Genomic DNA, 19,856 nt, shown 5'->3' on the forward strand with positions numbered 1-19,856 from the left:
CTCTGACAGGTTTGTGCATGTGTCCGAGAGCGTGAGTTTGTGTGCATGCTTGTGTGTGTGCAATCGTGCACGTGTGTGCGTGCAATGCATACGTACGTATGTATATCCCCTGCTTGCTCCTCCATCCTCCTGTGTCTAATTAACTGTAACGAGGCTGCGAGGCAGAGGTTTCTGGACCTCAGAGCCTCTCCCCTATCCCCTGCCCAGCTAGACACCCCTTTAACCCCCCGTCCCCTCTCCCTCTCTCTCTCGCTCTCGCTCTCTCTCTCTCTCTGGCAGTCTGTCAACATGGTAAGAAGGGAAATCTCTGCAGTGCAGATCCAAACTAGGTCAAAACAAGGCTCGAAAACAAACTATTTGACAAATTATTTATTTAACCACATGAACCCTAGCGTCCCTATTCTTGGGGGGGTAGCTGATCTCCAAGCTCACAACGCGGTGCGACACGTTGTGGGATTGGGTTGCGAGGTTGCTATGCTATTTTTATTTTTGGTGAAGAGATTTGTTTTATTTGGTTTAAGTGGTGAAAATGCAGCCGCGCACACACACACACACACACACACACACACACACACACACACACACACACACACACACACACACACACACACACACACACACACACACACACACACACACACACACACACACACACACACACACACACACACACACACACACACACACACACACACTGTGTTGTTGTACACAGATAAAATCGATCATGTTCTGACAGGATGACAGCACAGACATTCTCTCTCCTGATTGGATCAGTCAAGGAGAGAGAACCTTTGATTGGACTGTAATGAGGAAACAACATTTATCCAGACTGGAAGTTTAGGTGCAATGGAGCAGGCAAACAGAAGTCAGCGCCAAAGACGTTTTGTGTTTCTCTGAAAAAAGGAAGATTTTTTTTTTTTTACAAGACAGTACAGTGGGCAACATCAATACAAACCTGTCAGAATCCACAGCTCTTCAGAATCATATTTAACCACTTCAATTGACACAATACATATTTACTTGGCTGATCGGCGTCATCCCAAAGCCTATACCACTTATACACACAAGGACGTGCTGTGACAGTGGCCACTTTGAGTGGCAGTTGGGGCAAACGCTCTCGCCAAAACATGATTTACAATTCTGTGCCTATCGGTACACAACTCGGACAGAGCTGAGTCGGCTCAAGCGAACTTCGCAACGTTCGGCACGGCGACCTGTTCACCTTAGCTTAGCGGTGCCTCTCGTGGCTCAAGTTCGCTTGAGACGGTGCGCCTCCGTCGCAGCTGACCGGGGTCCCCCAGTGGTCTATACTAGTAGGGCCCATCCTTTTCCACCACTACACCAAATATCTTTTCCAAAAATGGCTGATCTACAAGCTCACAGCTTGTAGATCGGCTATTTTCGCTGAATGTTCCATAGGGACAATAGGTCATGTGGTTAAACAGCTCATTAACACAAATCATCTCATGGCCTGTTCTGCTGTGGTTGTGTGTGTGTACACTTATGTGTGTGCTCTCTGCTTCTCTCTTTCTCTCTCTCTCTCTCTGTGTGTGTGCGTGCGCGTGCTTGTGCGCTGCGTGCGGTGTGCGCGCGCATTGATCTGTGATTGTCTGCCTGTCTCCACCACTAAATAGATTAACATGGAGCCAGGGGGGGAGAGAGACACACACACACACACACACACACACACACAGACAGATCACTGTTTCAATCAGAAAATATCTGATGACATTGTTCATCCATTCTCTCCATCTAACTCTCTCTTCCTCATAAAAGTTGGTTAAAATGACAGTGGTGAATCAGCAAGTCTTGTTCAGCTCATTGACTATGACTCGAAGTATACTTGACACTAATGCCAACCATTTTCCCAATCATACCATGGTTTGTCAGATTTTTGAGCTAGCTACTGGATTCCGTCCATTGAAAATCTAATTGCTGACACTTGAAACTTGCTTGAGATAGTTAATCCAACACAGCAAACTTTATTCCGCCTTTAGTTTTTGTCAAAGTTACGTTAATATTGTTGTATTTTTAATGTTAAGTCGTGATTGATTTTAAAAGTAAGAAAATAATTGACATTATGAATGAAATCCAAACATCCACGACTTACTGTATTAACCATGTTTATGGTTAGCCAACATTAACGTGTGGGTTAATATGGTCATTGCATGTACATTTTGGTACTCATTGTTAGGGCTGAAACTATTATTTCCTTAGTGATTAAATTACTTCTTTGATTAATCTAGATGTGTGTGTGTACGTATTAGGGCATTAACAACTTCAGATTTGAGCAAATCGACTTGTCTGTCAAAAAAAGTCACTCCGTCATTTGAACGCGTCATCCCATTGACACACAAGGGGGGGCGGGGGGGCACAAAGACTGCTGACCAACAATGAGCAGCTTGTATTAAATAGCTCTGCAACGTTAACAATGTATAGTTAACTGCAGAATGATTCAGGCCTGACCACAATACAGTTATAAATGCAGCAGGATGATTACTGTCAACAAAAGACTAAAAGCTAGTCATACCTTAAATTGTTTGGTAAATGAAACTTACCTGGAGTTCATAGAATAGCCTTAAAGTCATCCTTTCTCCCTTAACATACTGTAACCTACGGCTCTTGTTTTGATGTTAATATTATACATTCCATGGCAGCCAGCAACATTGGATAAAGATGCATGATGTTGGCTGCATTTATCCTACAGGATAAAGTTTGCATGGCTATAGTTTTGCTACTGTATTAAAAAAATGTTTTATTTTAGAGAAATAATCGATTATTTTAATAAAATGTATTTTTTATATTGGTGTTGGATTAACTGTCGCACCGCTATTCATCATTTTGAAAAGAGGCCAGTGTAGTGCCAGGCTTTAGGTTTATGGTCGGAAATAGAGTTAGGTGTGGCTTTGGAATCAATGATAAGCAATGACTCAATGCCCTTACAAGTGTAATGCATTCATCTGTTTGTCAGTGTCTGAAAGGTAATTTGATTTACTCCATTGGACTCTCGTATAAAGTCATTTGTCATGGTGTCACTATTCTCATCTCTTCTATCTTTCAGTTTGTCTCTCTCTCCCTCTCTCCCTCTCTCCATCTCTCCTTCTCTCCTAGTGGGGACACTTGTCTTAACTTTCCCACAATTCCTGTGTAATATACATTTCTTTATTGCTATATCAAGTCAATACTGTGTGAGGAACAACTGGAGTTCAAATATCGATGTTTTGAATATTCTGGTATGGAAAAAATAAAGACGGCTGCCAATTTACATCGAATTACTTCAAATTATACCTAACTGCTATCCTATTGAATCTAGAATGGTGATGTTGGTGCCTATACCTATGTTATCATGAATGAGTAAATGAGTAATTGTATAAAAAATAAAATAAATATGATTGGAGCATATCTAATATGATATTTCACACAAAGCAGCCACCCCAGAAATATTTAGACCTGGAATGGAACTGGTTAGAAGGACAACTGTTAGAATGGCAACTGAGCACCTCAACCCACATCAAGTCCCTCTGTTGGTTGTGGACCACCCTATGACCTGGCAAAAAAATGGATTGGTCCTTCCCTGACATTTTTGTGGAAGACAAGTTTGTGATGATGCTAGGTGGGCTCCACATTGAGATGGCTTTGTGGAGCACCATGGGAGATCTTCTGCGTGGGTCAGGATGGCCTGAACCCTTGAAGGAAGCTGGGCTAGTGAAGTCAGAGGCACCCGCCACATAATTTCTGAAAGCATCCAATGTAATGAGAACAAGATATGCCCATCAAGTTACTGTTGTGGTAATCAACAGCCTTCTGAAGCGAGCCTATGAGGGCAGTGGAACTGAGATGGCCCTTGACGATTGGGTGGTGGTAGTTTCCCAAGAGAGCCCAACATAAAAATGTTGGCTGCTTGTACACAAGTACCAACAGATCATATTCATGTTTATCCGAGCACATCGGGAACGGAAGTTCGAACTCAAGGTCAATACCCTACGGATGCTTGTGCCTTTGTTCTTTGCTCTTGATCACCAGAATTACTCCAGGTGGATTCCAATCTTTATCAGAGATATGGAACGTCTCCCAGATAGCATCAAGGCAGAGTTTGAGAATGGACACTAGACGGTAACTCGAAGCAATCAGCGTTTCTCATCCATACCAATCGATCAGGCACACAAGCAAGCCAACAAAAGGGTGAAAGGGGTTGGTGGCATAATTGGTCTGACAGAGAACCCTGGCATGTTGGAATGGTGGATCTTGACTGGCCCAGAAATCAGCCATGACATTGAGGAATTTACCACTACAATGATTGGGAAGAACTTCCTCATCACAAGGAAGGCTCTGCATCTCAACAACAATTTCAACACCATGCCAAAGACCTGATGGAGGCGTTGCTGAGCAATGAGAATCCCTTTGAGGGGGCAGTAAAGACCTGGTTACATTGGACAACAAGGTGTGTGAGTCTGCGGCTGCTGCCGTATCTGTGCCAATAATTTGAGTCCCAGGGTCATCCGTCAGGGGTTCATCCCTATGTTCCTCAGGTTCTATGTTCCCTGGTTCTATGTTCCCCGGTTAGGGTTAGGCCCGGGTTAGGTAAGCGGGGAACATAGAACCTGGGGAATATCATGGGGTGTGTAATTGATAGAAAATAAGTCATTTTTTGGATGAACTACTCCTTTAACGCCTCCGTGTGTGAATCTTTTAACAACATGTACACCAGCTTTGATTGATTGATTGAATATTCTATTAGGCAAAATTGTAAAACAGCACAATTACAGTTAAAATACTTTGTCTAAAAGGTCCATCCAAAAAAGTCCTTGCGGTCTTGTTTCCACCATAACATAGCTCCCCTAATTCAGCAGAAATAGCTATCTACAAGCTGTCTGAGCTTATGGCTTGGCTATGTTTGTCAAAGAGATTTGGTGTAGAGGGAAAACAAGGAATGGAAGAAGTATAGACGGATTTCTTGTTTACCAAGACTGCACGTGCCGGTTTCATTTAATCAATTCCCAACAGATCCCCAAACCTGTTGTTTTGGGGAGCGCCGGTTTCTGTTCATTCAACCTCCTCTTGTATGTTGGCTAGTGAGACGCTCCTAGCGAGACATATAAACTTCACCCCGCAACGGTATTACGCGCCGAGAACAGCTGACATACAAGCTCATATCGCGTCGCGGATGTGACCGTTGTGAGCTTGGAGGTCTGCTGTTCTCGGATGTTTTCTGCGCGCAACACCTTCGCACGGTGGAACATAGATTAGGTTTGAGGGGATACAGCTGCATGTGATACCAAACTGGGGGTCCTTGAAATACAAATTTAAGTTTGAAAACTAACACAGCAAGAATGTGTTTTGTAACCTGAAGATGCATCATGGGAGTGAACACGCAGCATAGGTTAAACATGGTCTTCCTGTGGTTCATAACCAAGTGTTGATTGAGGAGCTCATGCGACCAGAAGCACGGTCTGTTCCCTTGATTAATGCTGGTCCTGGGCAACTCTTTCTGTGATATAGTACCGCTTCAGAGGGACATAAGTCATACTGATCCAGTGAACTGCTCAGGGAAAACCTTCATAAAACTGTGGGCTAGGAAGAGCCAGGCTTTCGCTGAGGGCTGAGCACAACCATGATGTTGTTTAAACGCATGTTAGGTATTGATTAGAGACCGACCGATGCCAGATTTTGGGGTCCGGTCACGATTTTGGAGACACCAGACTGATAAAAAAAAGTGCAAAATCTATTATGTTTGTTTCTATTTGAGTCTACAAGTTTCTATTTGAAATCATTTAACTTTTAAGCAAACACATGAATAAAGATAACACAACTTTTTGATAAACAATTTAAATACATAAACTTCAATATATGTAAAGGTCATTTAACTTTAATTATTCAATGAGCAAGCAAACGAGTAGTCAGGTAAAAAACGTTTTTTATCCATTTATTGCATAATTTTTAAATAGTGAAGTAGCAGATCTACAAGCTCACAGTTGTGAGCTTGTAGATCTGCTATTGTCGCTACTTTAGTGTGACACTCTTCTATGATGAAGTAGGGAAAATAGGGAAAACATTAGTTTTGACAAGGGCTCTAGTATTGACTTGGACCTCCTGGATGTGTCCATTTTCAAAGCATCTCAAACACGCATGCACATATGCTGCACACACACAGAGGCTGAGAGGCATAAAGTCATGGTTACTGTATGTAGTCAATAGCCTCGGGAACCAACCGTTCCCCAGCCATATGGCCCATAGGTCTGGAGCCTATCTCCCGTTTCATTAGCGTGAGGCAGCTTGATGTACAAGTACACCCCCTGGACATGAGGCTAGTACTGTATGTCACATGATGTACAAGTAGCCCCCCTGGACATGACGCTAGTATGTCTCATGATGTAGGCCTACATGTACACCCCCTGGGCATGACGCTAGTACAGTATGTCTCATGATGTAGGCCTACATGTACACCCCCTGGGCATGACGCTAGTACAGTATGTCACATGATGTACAAGTAGCCCCCCTGGACATGACGCTATTATGTTACGTGATGTACAGGTACACCCCCAGACATGACGCTTGTATGTAATGTCGCAGGGACTCAACCCCAATCCAACCCTTGACGCTGAGTGCCAAGCAGGAAGGCAATAGGTACAATGTTTATAGTCTTTGGTATGACTCGGCTGGGGATTAATGACCTCTCAGTCTCAGGGTGGACACTCTAACCACAAGGCCACTGAACTGAGCTTAATTTATGTGGGACATACTGTACAGTATATCATTTGTGATAGCATGACATGATATCCACACAGACTTACTGTACTGTGTGCTCATATATAACACTCACAAAAACACTTTCTAAGACAGATACACACTGACACATCGACACAACCTTGTGCACGACTACACAAAAAGGCACACATTGGTAAGATTTTCACATTGGCAGGCACATGGACACAAACACACACCCATGCACGTGCGCAGCACGCACACGCATGCACCCCCCCCTTCATAACCACACACACAGACAGACAGACAGACAGACAGAGGTTACATCAGCCCGTTGGTATGGCAACCACTATCATTTGCCAATGTGACCCAACTATAATGTCATTATCTGTGGCTTTCTCTGATTGGAGGGAAAAGGATCATTTGGATGATTGTCTGCTGAGCTCAAAACAGTAGTGACCTGCCATTTACCAGAGATGGATGGATGAGAGTGAGAGACATGGATGGAAGGAGAGGGAACAATGAAGAGACGAACGGAATGGAAGACAGAAACAGAAAGACGGAGGGAGAGATGAGACAGAGAAGAATGCACACACATTTATTAAATTGACCACTTAAACACACTATACTCGTGTTGTGATGTGTTGTGTGCTTATAGATTAGCTATTTGCCCCCAGAAGAGGGAGGCTAGAGTTCAAGTGGTTGAACTATGACAAAAGAAAAAAGAATGATTGAGAGAATGGCAGACGGTCACAGTTGCAGTAATTACTTTCCTCTGAAGTGCTGATTCAGTCTGCGCTGAGGAGGGTGAACACACACACACACACACACACACACACACACACACACACACACACACACACACACACACACACACACACACACACACACACAAAAGTCTATTCACAGTCTCGTTTTTTGTTGTTTTACATCATAGCTCCTAGGGGCGAGCTGTCTAGAAGGGTGTGTGTGTGTGTGTGTGTGTGTGTGTGTGTGTGTGTGTGTGTGTGTGTGTGTGTGTGTGTGTGTGTGTGTGTGTGTGTGTGTGTGTGTGTGTGTGTGTGTGTGTGTGTGGGGCTAATCTGGCAAACCACTGGCGGGGTGAATCACAAAAGGAAAAAGAGAGAGAGAAGAGAAGCAGCAGTTCAGTTCCACAATCACCAGATAACGTGTTCTCCCTCCGCGCAAATCACACCGTTGTCATAGGAACACAGTACATGTTACCCCGAGAAGTCATCCCCGGCCGGGCGCCAATCAACCTCCCTGTGTGTGTGTGTGTGTGTGTGTGTGTGTGTGTGTGTGTGTGTGTGTGCGCGTGTGCGCGTGTGCGTGCATGTGTGTGCGTAATAGATTCCATGTCTGTGCCCATTGCCCTGTGTACACGACACGTGTTTATGCACGTTGTCTGTCGGTCACTGTGTGTGTGTGACAAACCAGGCAGAAAACTGTTCCTTGATTGATAGATCCTTTTTTGTCCTAGAGTAAAATAATTTCCACTGTATGTACCTTTTATAGAAATAATGCATGTATACATTCTCCATGCATACTGTATTTACATCTACAGTATACATGTACATTCACATTGAACAGATACTGTATGAACAAGCCTTCAATATGTACAGTAGTATAGATACGGTACTCACATCAGTGAGCTACTTGCCACATGAAGCCGTGCAACGTCCTGTGTTGACAATTTGTCTACAAGCTCACAACACGTTGCTGTGTTGAGATGATAGAGGAACGGCTTGACCAGGGGTCAAGTGATATTCATAGTGAGGGCTTCTTGGTGTTGTTGAGGCGTGACAGGTTGGGGTCCTTGAGGGGGCTCCAAGGGGTACACAGTAAAATCCTCTTTTAATTTAACAAAGAGAGTGAACAAATGACCCGTAGGGGTCCATTCGGTTACACTTGTAGAAATGTAAACAAATGGCCAGTACACATAGATAAATTAACCCATTACCCTGAGGCCGATTCTACAAATGTCTTTTAAATCCCAACAGTTTTCTAAAAAGCGTATGTTTCTATATCAGTGGTTCTCAAACTTTTTGTCAAGGGCCCCCAAAATGATATGTATTTGGCCGCGGACCCCCCCATCTCAAAATATGTTGTTCCAGGGACCCCCAGAAGCAAAGATTGGAGTTAAAAATGTTCGCTTTAAAAGAATACGCATATTCAAAGATTTGCACACATTTTCACTATTTTTCAAAGATAGCAGATCTACAAGCTCATAGCGCTAACAAGCTATGAGCTTGTATACTGCTATTTTTTAATAGCCAAAGTGTAAAATAATGCTTTTTAGCTCAAATCAAAAAATGACACAGGTGCGTTCCAGGTCTTAATGGGTTAACAATAAAAATGTTGTCTGTGCACCAACTTAGAGAAATTAGTAAGTAAACTTCACCATTACATTCACAAGTAAGTGCAATTAGAGAACATCCACTGTTTGTGGATCTATAATCACTCTGATTAATTGTCACTCAAATAATTGCGATTAACGATTTCATTGTTTTTCTGTTGTTGAACATTATTGGAAGATTCTGAATAAAAAATACATTTCTGGCTTCGTAAACAAAAGGTTAACAGGGCAGATATGACATATTTAATGATTATGCAGAAAATAATTGCGATTATCTCAAATAATTGCGATTAGGCGATTATGTAATAATTGTGACAGACCTACTTGTGGGATGCGATGATGCGATGTGAGAGAGTGGGCTAATCCAGTGGTTCTCAACCTATGGGTCGGGACCCCAAGGGAGGTCCCCGTATGATTTTGGGGGGGCCCCAGATGACAGTGAAGTGACACTTGAAGGACTTTTAATACCTAAAAAAAAAAAAAAATTGTCAATTAATATAAGAAAGAGGAATTTATTTGAAAATAGCCGATCTACAAGCACAACGCTTCGCTTTGCGAGGCGTTATTTATCTGTGGAACCGAGCCAAACTAAATGTAATGCATCAACTCCTACAATTCCAAGTGCTTGTCAGGGTGGGGGGTCCCCAGTTCAAATATGTTTTTTTTGGGGGGTCGCGGCCTGAAAAGGTTGAGAACCTCTGGACTGCCCTCCACACCCTCCTGTCTAGCGTCAGGGTCTTGAATTCTGCGGTGTTGTTAGCTCCGTTGTCGCGCCTCAGTGCATCTACAGTACATATATGGTGCGCCTCTTCCTTTCCTGGCTGTGCTTGGGTTGGCTCCCAATGTGTCACTTTGCTTGCCACTAGTTCCGGCCGGGTGCCTGACGCTGCAGTGCCCCCTGTCTGTGATCCATGGTAGGGTCCACGTAGAGGTCCACATTTCTGATGTGAACCGCCCAGTTGTGGTATTCTCCATCATGTTACATACAGCAGTGGTTCTCAAACGTTTTCACGTCAAGAACCCCCAAAATGATATGCACTCGGTGCCACGCTATGAGATTGTATATCTGCTAGTTTTGAATAGCAAAAGTATAAAATATTGTTAAGGTGGTTAAAATGATTGTGACCCTATATTAACTCATTTTGCTGGTTGACCCCCTGGAACCCCCCTCAAGGACCCCACTTTGAGAACCAATGATATACAGTACATTAGGTTATAAGCCACATAGAGCCACATACAGATAAATATGTCAGATTGGATATGAATTACTCACTGTCATGGGCTTACACTGGAATAACACAGCAACACCAGTTAAAGGAGTAGTTCACCCAAAAAATAAAGTATTTTCTATCAATTACACACCCCACGAAGCATTGAATTCATGGAGTTTTTTTTGTTTTTGTCACATTCCTGAGCCAATAATTTGATGATAATAATAAAAATACTAATTATCCGGTACGAGACAAAAAGGAGTCTCCTACCGGAGAGACCGCCGGTTATTAGATTATTGTCTCTGGAATGCGATAAAAACTAAAAAATCGAATGAATTCAATGCTTCATGGGGTGTGTAATTGATAGAAAATAAGTTATTGTTTTGGGTGCTTTAACACCAGTTCTCTCTCCTTAACTTAAAGTCACCTACTGTATCACTTGGTTTAGACGTGTGACTTTCTATTACATGTGCTTTTTGGATTAGAATATGGTTATTGTAAATGGTCATCTGTAACCTTTCAGTCAGAACCATAAGCTCCCACATGGGTGTACCAGACTGAATGTTCAGATTCAAAAGAACACATCACGTCAGAGTTCCGGCCGGGGAGTTGACATTGTGTTCAGAGAAACTGAAAAGATTCGGTCAGCGTGACTTTTAGAGATGTCCAAAATCCATTCGATATTGGCTTAAGTTGAGTAATTAAAGGTCTGGGAAGAAATGCCAAACAAAAACCAACAAAACCAAACGCAGATGGCGGATTCAGATATATCAGCCGGTTCCAGCCGGAGCTTACTGGCTGAAGACCTCAGACAAAGGGACTAGCCAAAGACGTGACACAGTAGGTCACGGTCACGATGGAAGAATATCTCAGGCATATCGTCATGCCTGCCATGTCAAATATGAATGTCAGAAATGATGGATTACTCATGTTTATTTGGTATTGAAAAAACATTGGGAGAGTCACATGAACAAACATAGCACATTTACTGAAGACTTTAGCATACATCTATCTCTATAAATATGTTATATTTTCTACTATATTCTACTATACAAGTATAGTAGAATTTGAGATGTTTGATGTTGTGAGGACAATTTTCCTGGTCCTCACAAAAAGAAATGGTGGTTTTATGGTTAGGCTTACAATCAGGGAAAGATTCGGTTTAGGATTTGACTTTTAGAGGTTAGTTTTACTGGTTTGGATTGGAGTTATGCCTCATTTATACTTAGTTGTATTGTTTAAGTATTTCATAAATATAAACAAAAAAATAAAAAATAAATAGTGAAAATAACAGATCTACAAGCTCGCAATGCGCCACGAAGCGACGTGTTGTGAGCTTGTAGATCTTCTATTTTCACAGTTTTGGGAACCACTGTCCTAAAATGTAGATGTCCTCACAAGTATAGTTGTGTGTGTGTGTGTGTGTGTGTGTGTGTGTGTGTGTGTGTGTGTGTGTGTGTGTGTGTGTGTGTGTGTGTGTGTGTGTGTGTGTGTGTGTGTGTGTGTGTGTGTGTGTGTGTGTGTGTGTGTGTGTGTGTGTGTGTGTGTGTGTCTCCAGTGTTCCTATGTCCCCCCCTGTGAGCGAGACAACCAGAAGAACAGAGACAGCGTGTTGATGTGGGAGGATTACTTCACCAAGGAAGTCAGCACCCAGGCCTTCACCTGCTTCTTCAACCAGCAAAGGAGGTGATCCAACGCACACACACACACACACACACACACGTTTACATGATATAACCCATCAAGACCCGAGGCCGATTCAATGTCTTCTAAATCAGCAGTTCTCACACTTTCAAGATTTTTCAAAAATGTTCAAAAATAGCTCATCTACAAGTTTGCTGTGAGCTTGTATATCTGCTATTCTGAATAGCCAACACAAAAATCTGAAATGACACAGGTGCTTTCCCGGTTTTAATGGGATAAGCACTGTGTGCACAGGTACAGAAACATACATGCTACACATAAGCTATATACAGTACATAGTCAGGGACTATACTGTATGTATGAAAATATTTTTGTCTGTCTGTTTATAAACATTGAGCCAATGAAAAAGTTTTAACAAAGAGCTTGTGACTTAATAACTACACTGGATCCATTGGAACACAGATTCTTTTTTTCCCCATTTCCTGAAAAGTAACGGTTTTGGACCACCTGACAGTGACGATATGTAATATCATAACATGATTATGATTGTTCAAGTGTATTCTCAGGGTGTGTGAGGCATTGGGGCCTTATATGTACATGATGGAAAACACAACTACTGTACATTTTGCCATTGTGGTATATATTTTCATGATGTTGTTGGGCAATTTTGTCTTCACATTTTTTTATATTACTCCGACAGATTTTGTCCAAACATCACGCAAATCGGTACACATTATCTCTATAGTCATGTCATCAAGACGGACCTGTCCGATTTTTCATATTTCATCCTGATTGGCTAAGATTGACTTCTACTACCTGGCTTGGCTGAGATCTGTGCTCATGAGCACATTTTTCTAGTTTTCATTTTTCCTCCATTTGTGTCTGCTTATGCCCACCCCTTCCACAGAGTGCAATATCATCTATTTCAGTGCTAAAGGCTGTTGGAAGTAGAGGAGGTGTGATATAATCCATTGTTACCAAGGGACACCAGGTGTCCCTGGCAACCAGTGGTCTGGAAGGTCACATGAAGACCCAGTTGTGATGTGAGTGTTTGATTGCGACCGTAGGTCGCACTTACTACAGAAAGCTGCTCCAGGTGTCCGTCCGTCACTCCGTCACTCCGTCACACACGTCACACTTTTGCCCTGCTCATATCTCCGCACCCGTTGCCCCGATCCATGCCACATTTTGCACACACACTCCTTACCTGCCAAACTACACCCTCCAAGGACCCCCGGAGCTCCAGGGACCCCCAGCTGCCTCGGGGACCCCCAAGTGTAAAAAATGAGCACATGTGGACAAATTACCAAATGACCACCCCAACGGGGCTGCTCACGGGGCATTCCCGGGGACCACCCACTCCTGGTGCTCCAGAACGGATGCAAAAGTGGTGGCGCCCCCAGTGGAGGACCCCCTGCCACTGCAGCTCACATAAAATGCCGTAACTCGGGGGCTTGCCCCCCACAAACAATCCCTCCTTTCCCCTATAAACACACTCTGCCCACACAACTACGAACCAATCGCCGTTACAGCCCTCTTCTGTATACATGTGACCTACGGTCGCTTATCTCCCGATTAGGGAGTCTTACTGGTAGGTTTCGTGGCACCTTGACCCCAGGCAGGTGACTCCTGTCGTCTGAAAATGAAAATGTCTCTTTTTTTCCCTCAAAGGTGTCCAGGGGTCATATCCTCGTCTAACCAGATTATTAACTTCTATTTTCAACAGCAGCTTTTAATCGCATAGACAGATTATATTCTTATTTTGTTTGCAATCACTTTCATATTTGAATTCATAATCCATCCTGTGCTGACTATCGTATATACTTGCGTATATAAAGTAAATATAGTGTCACATACCAAGCCAATATTTCCCCTGGCTTAGGGGATGATAAAAGGACCAAGAGGGGTCAGCTGGTTTATCTTCCCTAGGGATAATCTGACAGCCTACCAATTAGCACAGGCTAAAATGCCACTGTATGCTGAACTGGCACCATGTGGGACCTAAACAATTCCATCATCGCCGATGGAACTCACCTTTTCAAACATGGTCAAATCTCAGCTGCCAAACACAGTTGCTGGTTTGCTTTGGTAAAATTCACAGCTGAGGAGTCACTGGAGTATGAGTTCATAGCATTGCTTTATAATGGCGTGGCCGGCCATGTTTTCAGCCAACTCCCTCCCCACACTGTTGGGAACTCCCAGCAGGGCTGTTATTTAGTTTGCCAGGACATTCCCTCATACATGTTACCTATTTATAATAAGCCTATGGGTATGTAATAAACAAATTATTGCTTGGCCTTTATTTGTTGGCCTTAATTGGTTTCCATCCTCAGGATCCTTCATCTGCCCAAGACGAAGGCAAGTGCTGAAATGACAAAGGCAGGCCAATAATCTCTACAATACACATGTATAATTTTTTTTTGTCTCTCCAGCTGATTTTTTTCCCTCTGTTTTATCTAGATTTCTGTAATCATGTAATTTGTAATCCATTACATATGTTTAGCATCTAGCAGTATTACCTTATACTAAGTATACCGCATTCCATTGCGTACAAAGGAGCTTTCTTTGAGTGGAGCAGGGATAAACTTACCTGAAGCGATAGAAGTGTAGTCTGGGAGCCACCCTAAATCTGTCAGCTTTAACCGTTTATTATTCATAGATGCCGCTGCCTGCTGACCTGTCTTCTTTAACTCTGCAGGACATGAATAAGCATGCTAACCCCACTTTATAAGTGAAGGCTGCAGTGAAATGTGCCGGCGATTCAGCATACAGTTGGCCATCATTCTTGTAAATGGTAAATGGTATGGGGTTAGAACAGACTCAAAATTATCTGTATCCGTGAAAGCAGATTTGTACTCGTAGAGACAATTCGCAACAAACAGTCTGTAAGTGTAAATCAGATTTGTACTTGTAAAGTGCAATTCGTAACTCAAATATCAACATTTGTAACTCAAATATCAACATTTGTAACTCGTGTATCAACATTTGTAACTCGTGTATCAACATTTGTAACTCGTGTATCAACAGTTGTGTGTCAACTTATACATTTTAGAAGGAGATTTATTTGTGACTTTCCACCGATTTGTGTGAGTAATTATGAGACTCTTTTACCACACTGTTTTGTCATATGATTCGTAACTTGTAAAAAATCAAATCACCTATTTATGCAGAGTCATTTGTATTTGTGTATCTAAATGTACAACTCGTAAATCAACATTTGTGTGTCAACTTAAGACATTATAAACGCAAATGTAGCTGTGACTAATTTTGAGACTATGCTGGTGTTCAAACAGTCTCATATATATTCGTATCTGTAAATAAGATTTGTACCTATTTTCACATTTGTAACTCAAATAACAACATCTGTATGTCATATATGAACATTTGTAAGTCAACTTTGAAATTATAAAACTAAATGTAGCTGTTAATGTACACGGATCTGTGTGACGAATTATGAGACTGTTGTCCCGTGTTAAATGCAAACAGATCTGTGACTCGTGTTGGGAGCAGTACCGAGTGCCTCCGCTAGATGGCGGCCATGCGCCACTGGAGCTAGCCCGGATGTGACGTTACCGTGCTATGGGCTATGCTATGCTAAGTGCCTTTAGCGCGCAGGTGACGGTCATGATACGATCAGCATTAAATTAATGTGGCTGAATCAGCTCCGTTCCGTCAGCAACGATAGGACATCCGGTTTTGGAGCTAGCAACAATAAGGTTTCCGGTTGCCTTCAAAATAAGATCACGCAATTGTAATGTTTTTTAAAAGACACAAATCTATTTTAAAAATACATTTATGATGTGTGTCTTTTAAATGGCGCATACTAGAACACTTGTAATTGCCAGTTTTTTTTTTAAAGACACACATTTATTGAAGAAATACTTTTATGATGTATGTCTTTTAAATGGCTTAAACTAGAGCAGTGGTTCTCAAACTTTTTCATGTCAAGGACCCCCAAATTGATATATATTTGTATTATATTATTATTTGTATTATATTTGAAAATATCTTGTGCCAGGGACCCACAGAAGAGAAGATTTGTGTTGCAAATGAAAAAGTTCAAAAGAATTTCAAGGTTTTTCAAAAATGTAAAAAAATGGCAGATCTACAAGCTCGCAGCACGGCACGAAGTGATGCGCTGCGAGCTTGTAGATCTGCTATATTTAAAATAGCGAACTTATAAATGGATAAAGTGGTTAACTACTTTTGCTGGGGACCCACTGGAACCATCCCAAAGACCCCTGGGGGTCCCCTGACCCCACTTTGAGAACCAATGTAGGCCTACTATAGCACTTCTAAGTGAGGTTGTTCCAGATTTAAATTGGCTATTGATCCCCATTAAATGTGCACAGTTTCTGATCCTGTTTTGCACTTGGATATTGTGTTCATTTGTGTGTGTTAGATATATGTATTTTCTTTTTGAAAATTATTATGATACAATATTGTTTATTTGCAGGAGCAAAAGAACAATGATAAAAGCAACAATAAATATGCTACAAATAATAATAGTAGATGCAGTGCAGGTAAGATAAATTAAGGATAAGCCCGAGAGGTGTAAAAAAAAGTGTGGCGGACCGTCCAGTGAGGTAAGAGGTCAGAAAAGTGGCAAAAAGTGCCGCTTTCAGACAATAGTGGGCGCTGCACAGGAGACGGCTCCGCGAGGCAACACTTTGAACATACGCACGCGTTCAGGGAGACCTCCTCTACAATACCACACTCTCGGATAAGCCCGAGAGGTGTAAAAAAAAGTGTGGCGGGCCGTCCAGTGAGGTCAGAGGTCAGAAAAGTGCCAAAAATGCCGCTTTCAGACAATAGTGGGCGCTGCACAGGAGACGGCTCCGCGACCGCGAGGCAACACTTTGAACATACGCACGCGTTCAGGGAGACCTCCTCTACGACACCACACTCTCCGCTAAGCCGGACGGGGCTCAAACAAAATGTGGCGGGCCGTCCAGGGAGGTCAGAGGTCAGAAAAGTGCCAAAAAGTGCCGCTTTCAGACAATAGTGGGCTCAATCATTTGTCATGTAGGCTCTGTGGCCAAAGCCGGACACCTCTGGGCACATTTGGTTTATGACAATGTTGTAATTAAAGCAGATGATACAAATATAAAGATCCTCCAACCAGCAAATTCATTGCAAGTGGCAAAACCACATGGGTGCATTTATTTCTATGTGAAATGTAATGATGCACCACTTAATGCTGGCATCACAATAGAGGACAATTTGGAAGATATTGGCCATGATGTGGATGTGTTTTTTTGCAATGAAAGACCAAATCACAATATGTGTGAAGCCATACCATTACCAATACTAACATTTCTAAAACAGACATCTGCTTTCCAAAAATGTCACACACGGCTAGCAGCAGCAGCAGCGCAGTCCCCAGCATTGTTTAAAAAAGCGCTTGAGAAACTCAATGTTGCCAACACTCAGGTGGTGTCATTAGTGTCTCGGCAATTTTCTATGACAGACGTGTGCCACATATTAAACAGCTTTGTGGATGACACACTTGGGGCTCCTTTCATTGGAAATGACCTGCTTTGCCTGAAAAATCTTGTGTACCTACCAGCTTAATATCAATCAGGCAATGGATGTGGAGCCATTTCAAAATGTGTGACATTTTCAAAGAGAACTCTGGAACTAATCTGAACAAGAATCAAGAGGGATTTATTTGTCACTTACTCAATACAGGTACAAGAAGTGAAATGTTGAGACCATAGACTGTATATGTATATGTTTTGGCACTTTTCTGACCTCTGACCTCACTGGACGGTCCGCCACACATTTTTTTACACCTCTCGGGCTTATCCGAGAGTGTGGTATTGTAGAGGAGGTCTCCCTGAACGCGTGCGTCTGTTCAAAGTGTTGCCTCGTGGAGCCGTCTCCTGTGCAGCGCCCACTATTGTCTGAAAGCGGCACTTTTTGGCACTTTTCTGACCTCTGACCTCCCTGGACGGCCCGCCACATTTTGTTTGAGCCCCGTCCGGCTTAGCGGAGAGTGTGGTGTCGTAGAGGAGGTCTCCCTGAACGCGTGCGTCTGTTCAAAGTGTTGCCTCGCGGAGCCGTCTCCTGTGCAGCGCCCACTATTGTCTAAAAGTGGCACTTTTCTGACCTCTGACCTTACTGGACGGCCCACCACTTTTTATTTCACACCCGTCCGGCTTAGGGGCACTTTTCTTCTTTCTTAATTTTTATCCCACGATTTTGTAACCCTTTTTACACCCGGTGCCAATTTGCTAAGTGATCCTGGGCACTACACTCCCCCCACCAGCCTAGGGAGGCCAGGGCCGAGCTCATGCCTCCTTCAATGCATGAGAGCCAACTGACCTTCTTGTCACCTGACAGGGGAGAGTTTCCCTGGTTGGACGTAGCGCGTGGAAGGAACACGTTATTCCAACCAGTTCCCTTCCCCTCCATCAGGCGCCCCGGCTGACCAGGGGGGGGCAGTATAGTGACCAGGATTACTACATGTTTTTGTGAGGGTATTAACTACCCTAGGAGACACGGGGAGAACTTGCAAACTCCACACAGAGTAGGCCCTTTCATCAACCCCACCAAGGGTATGGGCGCTGATGACACGGAGGAGAAGACACGCCCCCAGCGCCCACAGCGTCCCCGGCGGGAATCGAACCCAGGACCTTCTAGCTGTGAGGCGACAGCGCTACCGACTGCGCCACCGTGCCCCCTCGTAGGGGCACTTTTCTGACCTCTGGCCGCACTGGGCGGCCCACCATTTTGTTTTTCTATCAAGTTCAGGGGCGCTCAGTTATGGAACAGCACATATACTACAAATCTACCAATATGTCTTTAATCTTTTCTTTTTATACTGTGTCCATGTTGTATGTATGTCGGTAAATAATATACGTTTTAAATGTATTTTTCTGATTACATTCTTATTTGTATTGTATTTTATGTTTTAAATAGGTGAGATCAACTTAATGAACCCTATACTTTTTTTGTATTTATCTTATCTGCACTGCATCTACTATTATTATTTGTAGCATATTTATTGTTGCTTTTATCATTGTTCTTTTGCTCCTGCAAATAAACAATATTGTATCATAATAATTTTCAAAAAGAAAATACATATATCTAACACACACAAATGAACACAATATCCAAGTGCAAAACAGGATCAGAAACTGTGCACATTTAATGGGGATCAATAGCCAATTTAAATCTGGAACAACCTCACTTAGAAGTGCTATAGTAGGCCTACATTGGTTCTCAAAGTGGGGTCCGGGGACCCCCAGGGGTCTTTGGGATGGTTCCAGGGGGTCCCCAGAAAAAGTAGTTAACCACTTTATCCATTTATAAGTTCGCTATTTTAAATATAGCAGATCTACAAGCTCGCAGCGCATCACTTCGTGCCGTGCTGCGAGCTTGTAGATCTGCCATTTTTTAACATTTTTGAAAAATCTTGAAATTCTTTTGAACTTTTTCATTTGCAACACAAATCTTCTCTTCTGTGGGTCCCTGGCACAAGATATTTTCAAATATAATACAAATAATAATATAATACAAATATATATCAATTTGGGGGTCCTTGACATGAAAAAGTTTGAGAACCACTGCTCTAGTTTAAGCCATTTAAAAGACATACATCATAAAAGTATTTCTTCAATAAATGTGTGTCTTTAAAAAAAAACCTGGCAATTAGAAGTGTTCTAGTATGTGCCATTTAAAAGACACACATCATAAATGTATTTTTAAAATAGATTTGTGTCTTTTAAAAAACATTACAATTGCGTGATCTTATTTTGAAGGCAACCGGAAACCTTATTGTTGCTAGCTCCAAAACCGGATGTCCTATCGTTGCTGACGGAACGGAGCTGATTCAGCCACATTAATTTAATGCTGATCGTATCATGACCGTCACCTGCGCGCTAAAGGCACTTAGCATAGCATAGCCCATAGCACGGTAACGTCACATCCGGGCTAGC

General features: G+C 42.6%; 1 protein-coding gene across 1 annotated transcript in view; it reads left to right on the forward strand.

Annotated features, from left to right (window-relative positions):
• Positions 1–19,856, forward strand: part of LOC311039850 (calcium-activated potassium channel subunit beta-4-like) — a gene marked incomplete at both ends in the record, with an annotated part of 39,841 nt that overhangs the window by 14,703 nt on the left and 5,282 nt on the right. Inside the window, one exon of the mRNA XM_084049855.1 lies at positions 11,828–11,955. Within this exon, the coding sequence (XP_083905981.1) occupies positions 11,828–11,955 (128 nt within the window). The remainder of the gene's footprint in view (positions 1–11,827; positions 11,956–19,856) is intronic.

This window comes from Gymnoscopelus microlampas (assembly GCF_963454915.1).
Source record: "Gymnoscopelus microlampas genome assembly, chromosome: 23".
NCBI classification, from domain to species: domain Eukaryota; kingdom Metazoa; phylum Chordata; class Actinopteri; order Myctophiformes; family Myctophidae; genus Gymnoscopelus; species Gymnoscopelus microlampas.